The sequence below is a fragment of the Syzygium oleosum genome, unplaced genomic scaffold, assembly GCF_021117445.2.
Source record: "Syzygium oleosum isolate NSW1041296 unplaced genomic scaffold, Sole_v2.1 Sole_v2.19, whole genome shotgun sequence".
Classification (NCBI taxonomy): domain Eukaryota; kingdom Viridiplantae; phylum Streptophyta; class Magnoliopsida; order Myrtales; family Myrtaceae; genus Syzygium; species Syzygium oleosum.
This window is the reverse complement of record NW_026607503.1, coordinates 6,103,889-6,120,653: the sequence shown is the minus strand read 5'-3', so window position 1 is coordinate 6,120,653 and position 16,765 is coordinate 6,103,889. Positions and strand designations below refer to the sequence as shown.

The window sequence follows — 16,765 nt, the reverse complement described above, 5'->3', positions numbered from 1 at the left end:
CGCCGCGCCGTCGCCGCTTGCTTTAACCACCACCAAGCCGTGCCGCCGTTTGCCGTTCGCGCCGCGCTACGTTCTAGCCGCTTTAGTCTAGAACCAAGTAAGTTGTAATCTAAACCTCGCCTAGGACGTCGGGTATTTTTCGAACTCGTTTAGGTGCGGTTTAGGGGATTTAGAGGTAGGGGTGAGCACGGTTCTAGGGTAGAACCGAGAACCGAAGAACCGGACCCGGCGGGTCCAGTTCAGTTCCCGGTTCCAAGGTAATAGGTTCCGGTTCCCGGTTCCAAATTTTTAGGAATCGCCGGTTCCAGTTCCGGTTCCCGGTTCCGATTCCTAGGAACCGGAACCGGTTTACTTTACCCTCTAAAAACCCTAACTTTTGTTAGTTTCTTGTTTCTTCCCCTTATTTCTCCTCGCTCAGTCCTCCTCCAGTCTGCTCTCTCTCGCACTCCCCACACCCACGACTCCACGAGCTTGCCTCTCCTCTCTCCGTTTGGCGTCGCCTCGGCTTTTCCTCTGTCTTCATCAACCACACCCAGTAGAGGAGCTCCGCCGCGGCGGCGCCGGCCCCGAGGGCGGGCTACGGTGGCGCGCAGCGGCAGATTGGGGGCGGCGGCAACAAGAACAGGGGCAGCAGCAACGGGAATAGGAGGGTGGTCGACGACGATGACGATTCGGACGTCGAGATGCTGAGCATCTCGAGCGGGGACGAGGATTCTGCTAAGGATCGCGCGGGTTCGAGGGCTAGAGGTGGCGCGAGTGGTGGTTCGAGGCCCGGGAGGGACGACGACAGAGCGTGGGATGGCGAAGAACCTGATTGCTGGAGGCGCGTGGACGAAGACGAGGTGAGTTCGAGATGGTAAACCTGAGGAGAAAGGGAGAAGTTTCAGAGCATGACAAGAATGAGGGATGGAGGAGGGTCTTCCATGTCCGCTTCGGTTCCAGGGTATGTCCGAGTCAACGTCTCTCTCTCTCTTCGCAAAACCCTTGTTAGTTTTCATCACTGTTACGCACTTGCACAGTCTGAACTTCATGTGCTGCGTTAAGGGGAGAAGAAGAAGAGAGATTGATTGTTGAAGCTCGATCGAGGGAGAAAGAGAAATAGAAAGGATCGTCTTTGGGTGTGGAAATATTACCTTTTCTTGTTTTTTCGTTGACCCTTTTTCTTATCATTGTCGTTGTGATCGATAGAGAGTAGCGAGAACAAGAAAGATGGTGTTGGTTTTGGCATTGGGGGATCTGCACATACCGCACAAGGCGCCTGATCTGCCCGCCAAGTTCAAGTCCATGCTCGTCCCTGGCAAGATCCAGCACATCATCTGCAGCGGCAATTTATGCATCGAAGTGGGTCCCTTTATCCTTCTCTTGTTGTTGTTGTTGTTGATTGAATTCCCCGACTCATTTGCGATCGTGATCTTGTTTGGATTTCTTTTAGCAATTTCGCGTTGCTCGGTAGATGTTGTCTTTGTTTTCTTTTTCGTTTTTGGCTGCAGCTCCCATGAGGTGATGTAGCGATGGTATTTTTTGATTCATTTTTGTTTTCGTTTGATGTCATTTTAGTCTATGCCATCTAGCATATTGTGGGGATTTTTTGTTTTGGTAGGGGGGTTGGGGGTTACAAGCATTGTTCTGTTGGTGATTTTTCCTTTCCTTATTTTTGGCCTCACTTATGGGGCTTTCCTTGCGGCTCATGGATGCAGTTGAAAGTTTTGTTTGAATCACTAGATTGGTGTATTCTTGGCACTCTGCGGTTCAGCCTTTTTTTTGAGAGAGGAGGCTTTTAGATTGCTGACCTTAAGTGCCTCATTGTGCAATTACCGGTTGTCTCGCAAATTTCTTTAATTTGTGGAAATTGACAATGTTCTTCGTCACTTTTGCTATGAAGTTGCTGTGTCAAGATTTCTTGCTTGTGTTGCAAATGACAGTTCACTTACATGCGAGTTGCAAGTAGAGCTCTGTTAGGCATGCTATATGATAGGAATGTGTCTTATCTGTCATATCCTCCATTGTTTCCACTAAATTCTAATAAAATAACACTTTGGAAAGAATGGTCTTAGGTGCTGCCTGCAGTATGAAGGATTCTTGCGTTTATTTTCGTTTTGTTTAATTCAAAACGAAATTAAAAAAAGAACCTGTTGGAACCTGGAACCGACCCTGGAACCTATGACAGGGTAGGTTCCAGGTTCCACGTTTCGACGGGTAGGTTCCAGGTTCCTCTTTTTGAGGAACCTGTACCCGAGGGTAAGTTCCAGGTTCCAGGCGGAACCTACCCGGAACCTGGAACCGCTCACCCCTATTTAGAGGTTGATTAAGGCGTTGATAATGGTTATTGGTGGTTGATCATGGTTATTGGTGTCTGAGTATGGCTGTTAGTGGTTGTTACGGGTTGGATTAGACGTCGGGAAATGAGATTTGGCAGTTGGAATTCGGTAGAAATCGGTTCGGATTTGAATCCGTGAGGTTCGGGGTGAATCGCGGATTCGCGGTTACTGTACCCGCCTGGTTTGCTATTTTTGTAGAAAATTTTATGGGCCGAATTTGAGGAAGGTTTCTTCATGAAAGTTGTTCCCAACATCTTGAGGTATAACATAATTTAATTTGGTAATTTTTGGAGATCATTTGAAGCCATTCGGAAGTCTATATTTGGACCGAAATAAAACTGCCCGATTTACTGTTCACCCGACCTTCGGGTCTGTTCGAATTTTTATAAATTTTTCCAGGCCTATTTTCAAAATACTTCCTTCAAGAGAATTGTTGTAGACATTTGTGGATATAACATATAAAAATTTCAAGGCTTTTCAAGATGATTTGGGTACCGAATGAGTTGTATTTTGATGGCCTGAGGGACTGTTCGAGCGAATCGGATTTTGTCTGACTTCAAGTGACCAAAAGAGGTGTTTCTAGTTGGAACTGAGTTTCGAGTTTTTCACAAAAAATGTTCAACAAGATGTTTTACGCAACATGTCCAAATTTCAGAATTTTCAAAGTTCGTTTACTATTTATTTGGATGGGATTTCGGTCACTGTGTAAACTGCCCAGTTTTTACCCGATTCTTTGGATGTTTGTTTTGATGGGCGGAATGGAGTTGGTGTCGGGATTGAATTGTTGATGCCTCGTGACCAGAATTTAGGCTTGAATGTGTGTTATATGAGGTGATTTGAGGATGAAATGAGGATGTTTCGAGGCTGGAGTGAGATTGATTAGAGTGTCGGATATTGTGGGATGGAATTGGCGAGCTTAGGGCTCGATTTAAGGACAAATGGTGTCGGTTTGGTGTGTGGTAGTATGGCTGGACTGTGGTGTTTAATATGCTCGGAAATGTCGAAATTATGCCTATGAACGTGGCTGTGTTAGTGGGTCCATGAGTGGCCTTGTATGTTTATTGAACTGTGATTTGATGGATTGAAATGTGTTTGATTATGTGCACGCGTGGGCCAGATTAAATTAATTGTTGAAATTGGCCATGTCGAATGTTGAGTGAGCATGTTTTACGTGTTAATTGATGCGTGCACGGGCCACATGTGATGGGCCAGTTGGGTGTGGTATATGCGTGTTGAGCATGCGCATGAGTAAGAAAGAAATGTGGTGTGGCATGTGATTGTGGAATTTATGTGAAGGTATGGAATTGCGAGTATTGGGATCGGGCCGAGTATCATAAGCTCGGGCAGCGATCACGTAGGTATGTTACATTTGGCACAGGCTGAGGCTTGAAAAAGCAAGGTTGAAAATCGATCCGAGGCACGATCAGCTCGGGTGAGACCGGGATCGGACCGAGGCATTATAAGCTCGGGTTTCGATCATGTAGGCCTGTCGCATTTGGCGCGGGCTGAGGAAAGTGTAAATGTGGGATCGGACCGAGGCGTGTGATGCTCGGGGCGCGATCGAGTGTGAATGTGGGATCGGACCAAGGCGTGTGATGCTCGGGGCGCGATCAAGAGGCCTGAGGCGTGTACGGGTACGCGGGCCGAAAGTGTGGTGATGAATGGTCGCAGTGTGCCTGAGGCGTGTACTTCAATGCGGGTCACTGGCGAGTTATGTGGAAAAGAGGAAATGAGAACGGAATGAGTATGTGGGATGAGAATGGTACATGCGCGTGTTTGCATATGACGTGATGATGACTGAATGCGGGTGTGCCCATGATTTTGCCTGATAATATTATTTGATGTGCCTGCGATGTGATGACTTGATGTGCACCAATGTGCATGTTTGTGTGTTTGTCTGGAGGTACGTGATAGCCTAGGTAGGGTTTAGGTTGTAACTTATTGAGAAGTGTCTCATGGTTGTATAAACCAAACCATTTCAGATAACCCGCCTGAACAAGGAATCAATCACCACCGCCACCGTCAGAATGTTTTGGTACAGTCATGCACATCGAAGGTAATTTCGTGGAGTACACCCTGAATGGATGCCGTACCAAGGACGCAAGGACTGGTGAGGAGGTGATGAGCTAGTGTTCGTATAGTACCGCTTTTGGTAGATAAGGAATTTGCCTCTTTTGATGTATGGTTTTTAAGGTAATCGCAGTGGATGTGCATGTAAAATTTATGGACCCAGAAACATCGGGAAGGTGTAAGTATGTTCATATGTGGATAATGTAAGGTTTGTAAGTGTTGGCGGTTGGTCGTGCAAGTTTAATTCTGGTGTTCTCCAATTTATTGTCCGGGTTTAATTATTTGTTTCCGCTACGATTGACTCTGATGCGAGACCGTTGAGTCGACGACGTATTCCTGGGATGTCGCACCGTTCGACTCATGGAAGGGAGGTGTGGAAAGCATTGGATTTGAGTCGGGACGTGACAGAAAAGATATGAGAGATATTTGTGATCGGCCAACACTAGATGTGGATGCAAGCAGTAGGGGAACAAAACCAAAAGCAGTTTATACATTGGATAAGGAGCAGATACGAGTTGTTTGTCAATGGTTGAAATCTGTGCAGTTTCCTGATGGATATGCTTCAAATCTCGGGAGATGCGTTGATTTGAATGAATGCAAGTTGATAGGTTTGAAGAGTCATGATTGTCACATATTTATGGAAAGACTAATTCCAATAGCTTTCAAGGAAGTTCTACCGAACTTTGTATGGGGCGCCATTACAGAGTTAAGTAATTTTCTGCATGATATTTGCTCGACAATGTTAAAAGCATTACACATGGAGAAACTAGAGAGAGATATTCCAATTATTCTTTGCAACTTAGAAAGGATATTTCCTCCATCGTTTTTTGATTCGATGGAGCATCTCTTAGTTCACTTGCCTTATGAGGCCAAAGTTGCAGGTCCCGTCCAATTTCGATGGATGTATCCATTTGAGAGGTAAATTTTTTTTAAAAATAAAGTTCAAATTACTTTATTATATATTATGTTCCGATAAGCTTCTTTCTATTGCAACTAGATTCTTATATCATTTGAAGAAAAAAGTGAAGAATAAGGCATGTGTTGAAGCTTTAATTTGTAATGCATATATTGTGGAAGAAGTGACAACATTTGCATCATACTATTTTGAGCCGCACGTGCAGTGCAAGAGGCGGAGAGCAAGCAGAAATGATAAGGGCCCCTTTGATCCCAATTGCAAATCATTCTCTATTTTCAATTATCTGGGTCGACCAAGCGGCGCATGTACGTTTCGTTACTTAACAGGTGAAGAATTGCATGCAGCCCAGACATATATTTTACTGAACTGCCCAAAAGTCGAGCCATACTTCGAGTAAGTGTAAATTTGCAAATATATGTATTGTGTGTCAAATATTTGCTAATATATAAATGGTATTTATTACTAGGATTTTCCAAACTTCAATATATGGACTACCACCAAATGAGTTTGACCGTTTGTGCGATGAACAATTTGTAGCATGGTTCAAAACATATGTAAGTTGCCTATGGACCAAAACCAAGTTATTAATATTTTATACATCATTTATTAAAATATATATTATTAACTTTGCGTGTGTAACCTTAGGTTCACAGTAATCAAGATGCACTTGGAGAGCAAGGATTGCTATATCATCTGTCATGGGGTCCACAGTTAAGAGTACGAAGTTGGCCAGCATATTTCATAAATGGATATAATTTTCACACTCAAGAATATGGAATGGGAAAAGCTACAATGAATAGTGGTGTGTCTGTTCGGTCATCCAACGGTGGCAGTTCAAAAGATGATTTTTATGGTTTGTTGGATGAAATCATAGAGATAGAGTACCCTGGACCATTAATAATGCGGGTTGTGTTATTTAAGTGCAAGTGGTTCGACCCCGTCAAAGGAATGAAGGTGCATACGAAGTTTAATTTGGTTGAAATAAATCACAAGAAAAAATATATGAAATATGAACTTTGTCTTGGCACAACAAGCAATTCAAGTATGTTATGCATCATATCCTAGTTTGAAAGGTGACAAAGCTAATTGGTGGGCTGCATGTAAAATCAAAGCACGGAGGAAAATCGAGGAACACTGGAAGGATAGAGCCTACCAACAAGAGGAAGTGTGTAATACGGTTGAAATTGAGGAATATAACATACCAACTTTACGAGATCCGTGTGGAGTAATGAAAGATGTGGATCCAACTGAAATTTGCGAATTAAATGTAGAAGATGGTACAGAATCTGATTTTGAGATAGATGATGAAGATGATGCTCATGAAGAAGATGAAGATCAAGATCAAGATCAAGACGAGGACGAAGATGCAGATCAAGACGAAGACAAAAACGAAGACGAAGACGAAGACGAACATGAAGATTAAATTTTTTTTGACAAAACACTAATGATGTGTAATTATTATTGCGACATGTGTTATTTTGGTTGTCATAATTATTATTATTGTTCTTGTTATTATTGTTATTATAATTATCGTTGTTGTCGATTATTCTTAATATTGTAATTGATCGTCGGAAAATTTGTCGCTAAATGACGGCAAGTCAAATATTATTCGTGCGATGACATTTGCAATATTCTATTTTCCATTGGATTTGGATCGTCACTAATTTCGTCGCTCATTTTACGACAAAAATACATTCGTGGCTACTGTTCATCGAAGAATTAGCGACATAAGTGAAATTCGCGGCAATTTTTCGAATCCGTCGCAAATTTGCGACAGATTCGAAAATGTCATTTATTTTTGGAATCTGTCGCAAATTTGTGACGGCAAAATAATTCCGTCGCAAATTTGCGACGGAAGATAATTTTGTCGCAAATTTGCGACGGATAATAATTCCGTCGCAAATTTGCGACGAAAACATAATTCCGTCGCAAATTTGCAACGGAAGATAATTCCGTCGCAAATTTGCAACGGAAGATAATTCCGTCGCAAATTTGCAAAGGAAGATAATTCCGTCGCAACATAAATCCGTCGCAAATTTGCGACGAAAACATAATTCCGTCGCAAATTTGCAACGGAAGATAATTCCGACGCAACATAAATCCGTCGCAAATTTGCGACGGAAAAATCTTCCGTCGCAAATTTGCGGCGGAATCATCTTCCGTCACAAATTTGCGACGGATGAGAAAAATTCCTTCGCAAATTTGCGACGGAAAAATAAAATTCGCACACGAGAAAAATTCCGTCGCAAATTTGCGACGGAACAATAAAATTCGCGCATGTTTGAAATTTTTCACCCCTCTCTCTCTCTCTCTCCCCCACCTGCCCGCACACGTGCCCCCGATCACGTCCGCTCAGACCTTTCCCTTCTTCTTTTTCTTTTCCTTTTTCTCTTCTTCTTCTTCTTCTTCTTCCATTTTTCGTCGTCCGCCGTGGCTACCTCGCACTGCCCAGCCACCGTAGGCCGGTCGACCCGCCGCAGCACGCCGCCTTCTCGTCGGCCCAACCGAGCCGCGCGACCGCCCGTCGCCGGTCCGCCCGAGCTGCCCGACCGCCGCATGCCGCCTTCTCGCCGACCCAATCGAGCCGCCCGACCGCATGCCGCCTTCTCCGCTTTGGACCGGACCGCTAGCCCGCCGTCGGTGTCGTCACTGCGCGCCGGCGGTAGCGGCCGCGAGTGTCGCCGCTCCGCCCGTGTGCTCGCCGGCTCGCCTTGTCGAGCTTGCCGCCGCCCGGCTCGCCGGGCGTCTCGCCCGAGCTCGTGGCCTCGCCGTCGCCGCTCAGCCACGCCCGAGCTTGTAGGCTGTCGCCATCGCCGCCCGGCCGCCGCCCGGCCTCGCCGGCTCGTGGCCGCCCGGCCGCCGCTCGCGCCGTCGCCGGCCAGCGTCGCCCGACGCCGTCGCCGCCCACCCTCGCCCGAGCTCGTAGCCGCCGCCGTCGCCGTCGCCGCCAGCCGCCGCCCGACGTTGTCCCCGCCACCCGACGTCATCGCCGTCGCCGCCCGGCCTCGCCCGGGCTTGTAGCCAGTCGCCGTCGCAGCCCAGCAGCCGCCCGACGCCGTCGCCGCCCAGCCGCTGCCAAACGTCGTCGCCACCCAGCTCCACCGTCGTTCGCTCGGCCGTGGCCGAGCGCCTGGCCGACTATCCGCCACTTGCGGCAGCGACCGCGCCGAGCCCCCTACTGGCCGACCGGACATTTTGCCCTATTGTTTGGTTTTTCTTGGTCTTGAACCAAGTAAGCGACTCCCTAAACCCTACCTAGTATAATGGGTATTAATCGAACTTGTTTAGCGATTGTTTAGTGTCGGATTGGTTGGCTAAGTTAGGGGCCGATTTCAGGATTGCATGTGGCTTTGATCGATGTTCGCCTGGTTAATTTGTCAATTATGTGGTCGATTAAGCGTTCAATGACGATCGTGTGGTTGATTAGGGTGCGCATAGAATGCATTCCGGAACAGAATGACGATCGTGTGGTTGATTAAGCGCTTTTTTCAGAAAATGCATAAAAAATGAAAAATTCTAGAAAAATTCATAAAAATTTCCAGAAAATAACAAAAATCATATTTTGAGAAAATATGAAATTTGGTGAAATTTTTTTTTAAAAATTAAAAAAAGCAAAATTTCAAAACTTCATAAAATGATTTAAAATACCTGTGGCCGCCCACTTTGAGTGAAATTTAAATTTTTTGAGGTGCCAAAAAAAATTAAAAAATCAAAATTTCCAAAACTTTACAAAATGGCTTAAAATACTTGTGGCCACCAACTTTGAGTGAAATTTAAGTTTTTTTAGGTGCCCACAAAAATTATAATAAAATAAAAAATTTCAAAACTTCACAAAATGGCTTAGAATACCTGTGGCCACACAGTTTGAGTGAAATTTAGATTTTTTTAGGTGCCTAAAAAAAATTTAAAAAAATCAAAAATTTCAAAACTTCACAGAATGGCTTATAATAACTGTGGCCACCCACTTTGAGTGAAATTTAAATTTTTTTAGGTGCCCAAAAAAGTTAAAAAATAATAATAAAATAAAAATTTTTAAAACTTCACAAAATGGCTTAGAATACTTGCGGCCACCCACTTTGAGTGAAATTTAAATTTTTTTAGATGCCCAAAAATAATTAAAAATTTCAAATATTTCAAAACTTCACAGAATGCCTTAGAATACCTGTGGCCACCCACTTTTAAGCAGAAATTTTAATTTTTTTAAGTGCCCAAAAAAAATTTAAAAAATCCAAAATTTCAAAACTTCACAAATGGTTTAAAATACCTGTGGCCACCCACTTTGAGTAAAATTTAAATTTTTTTAAGTGAAAAAAAATCAACAAATCATAACAGAGTTCTGTTGTAGAAATCAATTTCTGGAGCAGAATTAGTCATGTTTTACCAAACAGAATATATCCTTCAGAAATCAATTTTTGGCAAGAATTCCAGAAATCAATTTCTGGCAACAATTTGATTTCTGGAGCAGAATAGTTACCATTCGCACCCTTAGTTGTTTAATGCCAATCGTATGGTTAATTAGTTTAATCGTGTGGCTGATTTGCTTAATTGTGGCTGATTGGTTAACTATGGCCCGATCGTGTGGGTTGATTGATGATCGTGTGGCCGAGAACGAAGATCATGTGGCCGAAATTGATGTTTCATGGTTGATCTTGTACTTGATGAATGATCGTGTGGTTTGAAAGTGGATCGTGTGGTTAATTATGGCTATTGTTGGCTTAGCATGGCATATCGTGATCATATATTGATGTTTGATATCAAAATGAGTGCGATTCATAGTATATTTGTTCGTAGGAAATTGCACGTCATAAACACTCGGCATTGGCTAATTAAGAGGATACATTTTCTGCTTCTGAAACAAAATGGTAAGCTTCGTGATGTACGTCATTATGTGTCCGTAATACGTGTTCATATTTTTTTACATATTTGTCTAACCTTCCCACTTGTCAGTATAAACGTGGAGGTCACATGCATAGAACACCAGCCCCTTCCTCGTCCTCGTCCCCGTTCCTTTCCTCTTCCCCTGTCCTTTCATCTAACCCTCAACCACTATATGCTGATGGACAATATGGACACGTTGGCCCTTCCTCCAACACTCAAGAACATGTTAGGGGACTTGGACACATGCGAACTGAATCTCCTTCAGTTCCATCTCCTTTAGATCCATCTCCTTCCGTTCCACCTTATTATTCAGCGCAACAATCGAATAATGACGGAAACACAGGTGAAGAAGATAACCGATTCATGATATGCCCATTTAGAGATTCGTAAGTACTTCATTTTGTTTAAGTATATGTAATATTTATGGTTTTAGATATGGATGTCAACTGAATTGTCGATGTTGCACAATATCCATATGTTTGCAGATTCACGGATGTTCCGTTTGTTGTTAGGGAACTAAATAAAATAGTCAAAAACTATTGGATGGGGCAGTATATTAATTACAGCAGTGCTCCACAAGAAGTGAAAGATTTGTGGTGGAATGAGTTCAAGGTAAGTTTTAGATATGCTATTTTCTCACCAACTAACTTCGGTGTAGTATATTAATGGTCAAGAATGATGTAAAGGGACCAGAACAACTCTTTAGTTTTCGGTACTAAATGGACCAGATATTTTCCCCGAGATGACCTTTACAAAATCTATCGCCGAATTGTCTAGTGCATGGTAATGGATATGTGACCATCATAATAACTTTCAGTTATTTTTGTATTGATTGCAGCGGAAGTTCAGGTGGGATGAAGAGGAAGAGAATGAAGTGAGAAGAATTTTTAAAAAGAAAGTCGGTGATCACATACGAAATGTGATGAATAGAGCGAAAATCAAGCAAGTGAAGCTGGCTTTCATTACAACTGACAATTGGACGAAAATTAACAGAATTTGGGAAACTGAAAAGAATCAGCAAATCAGTGAGCGGAATAAAAAGAATCGATCTTCTAGTTCTAGTGAAGGGTCTGCCACATATGCTGGGGGCTCTATCAACATTGGGGAGCATCGCAAACGAATGGTAAGTCTGTTAAATAAGTTATAAGTTAATTTAATTCAATTACTCATGTTTACATTTTGTAGGCACATGAATTGGGGACGGAACCGACATTTGCAGCTACATTTGAATGCACATTTCAAAAAAAAGATAAGACATGGACTGGCGATCGAGCAAAAGCTATTAAGGTATGTAAGGTTATACTTTGAACTTTATGGAAACTAGAATGAAAACCGTGAATGCTTTTAATATTTATGGTAGTTATATATATGAAGTTATTTTATTTTCATCTATATTGTTAATGTAGGAAAAATATGATGAACTTTTAATGAGCAATGCTAGTGGTGGTGATGGTGTTGCTGCGTCTGAGCCATCAGTTGACAGTATGGCATTATGGGTGGAGGCAACGGGTGGGATGAAAAAAGGAAAAATATTTGGGATGGGATCCTTGTCAAGGGCATACATGACGAATCATGCTGCAACTTCATCATCCAATACGGCTGTTCGAAGGAGGACACGACATGACGAGCAATTGACCCAAGAATTGAACCAACTGAAAAATATACTTGTAGAGAAGGACGAAGAAATAAATGACTTGAAACAACAAATGCAAATCGTTATGCAGCACCTCAACCTCCATCACGATGAGGTTCCTCCTGTACCTCCCGCCAATCCAATAGGTGATGGGCACAATGATGAGCGACACAATGATGCTGAGATTGCTGATGATGATGATGATTTTCTCGGTCCTTTCTAGTTAAAATTCCCAAAATCGGGGGTAAGCTTGCTTTACAATCTTATGTGCCATAAGTGCAGTTTGCCCAATATGTTCCTGCCCTACAATTACTTTCTGTGCACAACTCTCTTACAACTAGGTTCTTTGCTTGCGAAAAACTGAAAATTTAGAGATCCCAGGATGACATGCTTGTTACAAAAAAATCATGATATTTGAACATTGTAGAAATACATGCCTTAATTGACTTTGAGTCCTCTCTTTCTGGGAATTGGTGTTGGTAATTCACCTCTCTAAGTCATTAAACTGTTGAATGCTGTTTGGAGAAGGATCTAATTTTTCGTAGGTGACAGAAATACGGTTTACAAGGGTGAAAAAACTACAGTGGATGTCAAAGTTGACTCATATTCATATGTAAGAACATTGATGTTCGTCCTGAAATGTTTTTTTGTTAACCCTCTTACTTGTTTTTTTATACCTAGTTCCACATCCATGCATAAACGCTTCTTTTATATTCTGGAGTGATTGAATATCTTTATTTATATATCCATATTTCATCAGGTGTCGACAAAAGTGACTGCTTCTGGTGTCCTGCTAAGTATCAAAGCTGCCTAATCTTGTGTTTGGTTTGTCGATTTTTCGTTTTTTAAGCAGAATCTATGGTTGTCCCGCCTCCTTTGAATGTTTTGAATGTATTATAAGATTGGATATCAAATAGCATTATGTCGGACTTTGCAACTTTGCATGTATCTTTATTTTTTGCGGATTAGCATCTTTCCTTCAGTTATATTTTTCAATTATATGCCATTGTGTCTGGTTTGCTCGTTTTCTTTTTCTGAAGCGGAATCTATGGTTGTCTCGTGTCCTTTGATTGTTTTCAATGTATTACATGATGTTCATTAATGCGTAGCTATTGCTATGAACAAGATTTGATGGCCCAAATGGTTCAAAATTTGCGACGAATTTTATGACCAATACAGTTCGTGGCTAATTTGCGACGAATAAGTAGCGACGAATTTTGCGACGGATAAAGTTCGCGGCTAATTTGCGACGAATAAATTTTGCGACGAATTTTGCGACGGATAAAGTTCGTGGCTAATTTGCGACGAATTTTGCAACGAATAAAGTTTGTGGCTAATTTGCGACGAATTATTTGCGATGGATAAAGTTCGTCGCTAATTTGCGACGAATTTTTTAGACGAATTTTGCGACGAAATTTCCGACGATTTTTGCGACGAATAAAGCTCGTGGCTAATTTACGACGAATTTTGCGACGAATTATTTGCGACGAATTTTGCGACCGATAATGTTTGTCACGCCCCGCACTCCTCGGCGCGCCACATCCCTCGCAAAGGTCGATTCGTGTGCGACGTCCCAGGACGCGTCGCCGACCCAACACCCAACACAGAGATTTAAAGCACATGCGGAAGTAATTAAAACCACCCGTACATTAAAATACACCTAACCAAGGATAGCCATAGAAACCAACAACAACGATTGCACTAATACTGGAAATCATATACAATATTCATATACAACCCGATCATCAAAAATCAAAAGCGGGTCAAGGCCACTACTGACAAAAGGGGGTAAGTGGCTCGGGGGTCAGTCTACTACTAATGGTGGGGCGCTGGTCAAAAAGGTACTAGCCCTACCCCATCTAAGACGGACACTAAGCCCTACGGTGCCCAATCTGGGTCGGAATCAGAAGACTCCGAGGATGAAGAGCTGTCAGGCATCTCCTCCTCGGACCCTGATGAGTCCGACTCTGACTCGACCTCAGCAGCCTCTTCCTCTAAGACCATATCCTCCGGCTCGGCCTCTAGAACAGGATCCTCCTCGATCGGCTCCGGCTCTCCGTCATCCACGTCCATGTCCACCGGCTCGAACTCATCCATCTCGTACTCTACTGGAACTCCGTCGGAACTCATACCTTCCTCAGATGAGGAACCAGGGTCCGTCACCTCGCCATCGGGGCATCGGGGATATCTCGTGCCCATCCCGGTGAACGGGACATCAAAAGTCCGGAGAGGACCATACTCTCCGAAGCCGTCCCTGAAGCACCATGCCACGTACTCGTGGGTCTGGTAATGCGTCGCTCCCACCTCCACCCAAACAATAGAATGATACCTAACATACGATTCCCCGTTCCCTACGGGGTGTATCGTCTTCGTCCGCTCTACTAGGAGCGGAATCCCAAAACGAACCGGAATCTCGGACATCTAAATGCTGGGGGTCTGAAAAATTGGGTTTCAACAACAGTGAGAATAAATCTCAGCGAGTAATTCCCTAAACCTAAATTAGGCTAAAGTGCACCTCCTGACGAGTACTAAATCAACACACCAAGCAAATAATAATTGACTTAGGCCCTCGGGCCCAAATCCAACACTCCCCTCGCCCTGCAGGTTAGGCACTTACAGTTCAAGCATAAAATATAGGACCCAATCGCAGCACACGTACACATCATTTGATCACAACGCATGTCATGCTTATGCTCGTGCTCATACGCGTGCTCACGCCTCATCAATGCATTTTCGCACGCTTGCACTCTAGCATACTTGCCATTTATCAATTTCTCCTCTGACCCGCGTTAAACGCATCAGGTCCGACCCGCGTAAAACGCATCAGGTCTATCACTATCCAACACTTCCTGGCCCGCGTAAACGCATCAGGCCCAGTGTCTCTAGCCCGCGTAAACGCATCAGGCGCAACACCGATCTCCATATACGGACCGAACCCGCGTAAACGCATCAGGTTGGCCGTCTTCCGGCAATCCGGGCATCGTCCCGCGTTAAACGCCTCAGGACGGGTTCACTACCCCGCGTAAAACGCATCAGGGTTTATTGTGATCACACATTCACAAGCACCAATTTTTCATCTGAACCCCGCGTTAAACGCATCAAGGCATTTTAGGTGATCACAATGCACATGTCACTCGAGCACACTTGTAAATGCACATGCCGTGCCAATGCTCGTGATGCAAACTCATGGCCATAAACTTCACACTCCGGCATTCACTTGCACCGCACCACTTACTCAAATCATGATGCAATCATGCGCATTTGCACCACGCATATTCAATTTCATAAATCAACATGCCCAATCAACATATTAGCATGACCATGAAAGCAATTCAAAGCACTCTTGCACGGCACATAAATCACACAATTGAGTCAACATCAATTCACGCACTCGAGGCCCGGCAAGAGACTCCATTCTTAGTCACACTAGGCACGTGACACGGCACCACAAAATTGATCACAACCCAGTACAAATCAGCCACTTAGCCCGCCAACCTAAACATTCCCGATAATCACACAATTAACCTCCAAATTGATCGCTCATAGACCAATCCAAACCCGGTATGGACAGCCACCAAACAAATCGTCCTAGGCCAACAAATGTTCTCAAAACACTCCATTTGACTCCCCAAAATATCACTCAAATCAGCCACCATGAAGACCAAATGAGGCGCGCACTAAAACCCATATTTAAAGCCCGAACTTACTCCAAACTTGGACCGCTCCGAACCAATCTGTCCAGCCATCTCACGGCACCTCGCGGGTCACTAAATCTCAACTAAATTGTCGCACTAAGCCCGTAAAATAGCCACCAAGACAGCCACCATTCGGTCTCCCAATTTCACCCGCTAAATCCACAATTCCGTCCAAATCACGGCACCTATGCCTCGCCACATCACAGCACACTATAGTCCACTAAACCTCAATTAAATCATCATTCTCGGTCACCAAACGGGCCACAAAAATCAGCCCCTAGCGGCCTCTACTCGGTCCTCAATTTGCACCCGCCAAATTCACATTTTTGCCCAAATTAAGGCACCTATGCCCAGCCGACTCACAGCACAATACGGGCCTCTAAATCTCAATTAAATCATCACACTAAGGCTCGAAATCAGCCACCATATCAGCCTCTAACAACCTCCACAATTTAACCTCTAAAATACCCTAATTAACCCCTAAAACCCATTTAGAAATGCAAATTATCCTAATTAGGGTTTAGGGTCAAACTCACCGGACGTCCTAAGCTTCAAACCGAGCTGAACACGTGGTAATGGCGGCTGGACAGCGGCGGTCCCTCGCCGGAACAGTAACGGCGGCGGCGGCTCCGGCGAACAGCGCGGCGACGGCGACGGTCTAAGCTAATCCACGGCCTAGAGAGGGAGAGAGGGGCACGGTCGAGAGATAGAGGAGAAATGGGACGGCTGGACGGCCGGGCGAGGCGACGGATCCGCGCCGGACCAGTAACGGCGGCGGCGGAGCTCCTCCGGCGAAGGGCCTTCCACGGCCAAAACAAAGAGGAAGAGAAGGGGAAGGGGGGGGGGCTCACGGGTTGGAAGGGAGAGGGGGCTGACCGGCTGAGGTGAGAGGAACGGCGGCTCACGGCGGCGGCACCAGAGACGGCGACGGCGCTCCGGCGAAGACGCACGGCGCTGAGAAGGGGGGGGGGCGAACCGGTGGTGACGGGGCAGCAAGGCGACGGCCGGGACGATGGCGGCGACGTCCGGTGTCGGGCGGTTACGGGAGCTGGCCGGACGGCCCGGACGACGGCGGCACTCGCCGGACGCGCGGCGGCGAGCCGAGCTCGCGCGCTCGGGAGAGGAGGAAGGTAGCGTCGAGACGGAGCTGCCCGGCGACGCTGCGACTCGACGAAGACGCAAGGGAGACGGCGGCGCCGGCGGCTGGTGGAGCCGCGTCGGGCGGAGGCGGAGGGCGGTCGAGCGGCGGCCGCGG

The 16,765-nt window shown here is 44.9% G+C and overlaps 2 protein-coding genes across 2 annotated transcripts; one reads left to right on the top strand and one right to left on the bottom strand.

Annotated features, from left to right (window-relative positions):
- Nucleotides 1-374: 374 nt before the first annotated feature.
- On the top strand, nucleotides 375-1,567 carry LOC130140497 (uncharacterized). Its single transcript, XM_056320026.1, has 2 exons — nucleotides 375-943; nucleotides 1,189-1,567. The coding sequence occupies exons 1-2, from the start codon at nucleotides 854-856 to the stop codon at nucleotides 1,507-1,509; spliced, it is 411 nt and encodes a 136-aa protein (XP_056176001.1). The 5' UTR covers nucleotides 375-853; the 3' UTR covers nucleotides 1,510-1,567.
- A 12,020-nt stretch (nucleotides 1,568-13,587) lies between these two features.
- Nucleotides 13,588-16,130, bottom strand: LOC130140534 (uncharacterized). Its single transcript, XM_056320154.1, has 2 exons — nucleotides 16,047-16,130; nucleotides 13,588-14,251 (listed from the first exon to the last, which is right to left on the bottom strand). The coding sequence occupies exon 2, from the start codon at nucleotides 14,234-14,236 to the stop codon at nucleotides 13,694-13,696; it is 543 nt and encodes a 180-aa protein (XP_056176129.1). The 5' UTR covers nucleotides 14,237-14,251; nucleotides 16,047-16,130; the 3' UTR covers nucleotides 13,588-13,693.
- Nucleotides 16,131-16,765: the final 635 nt, after the last annotated feature.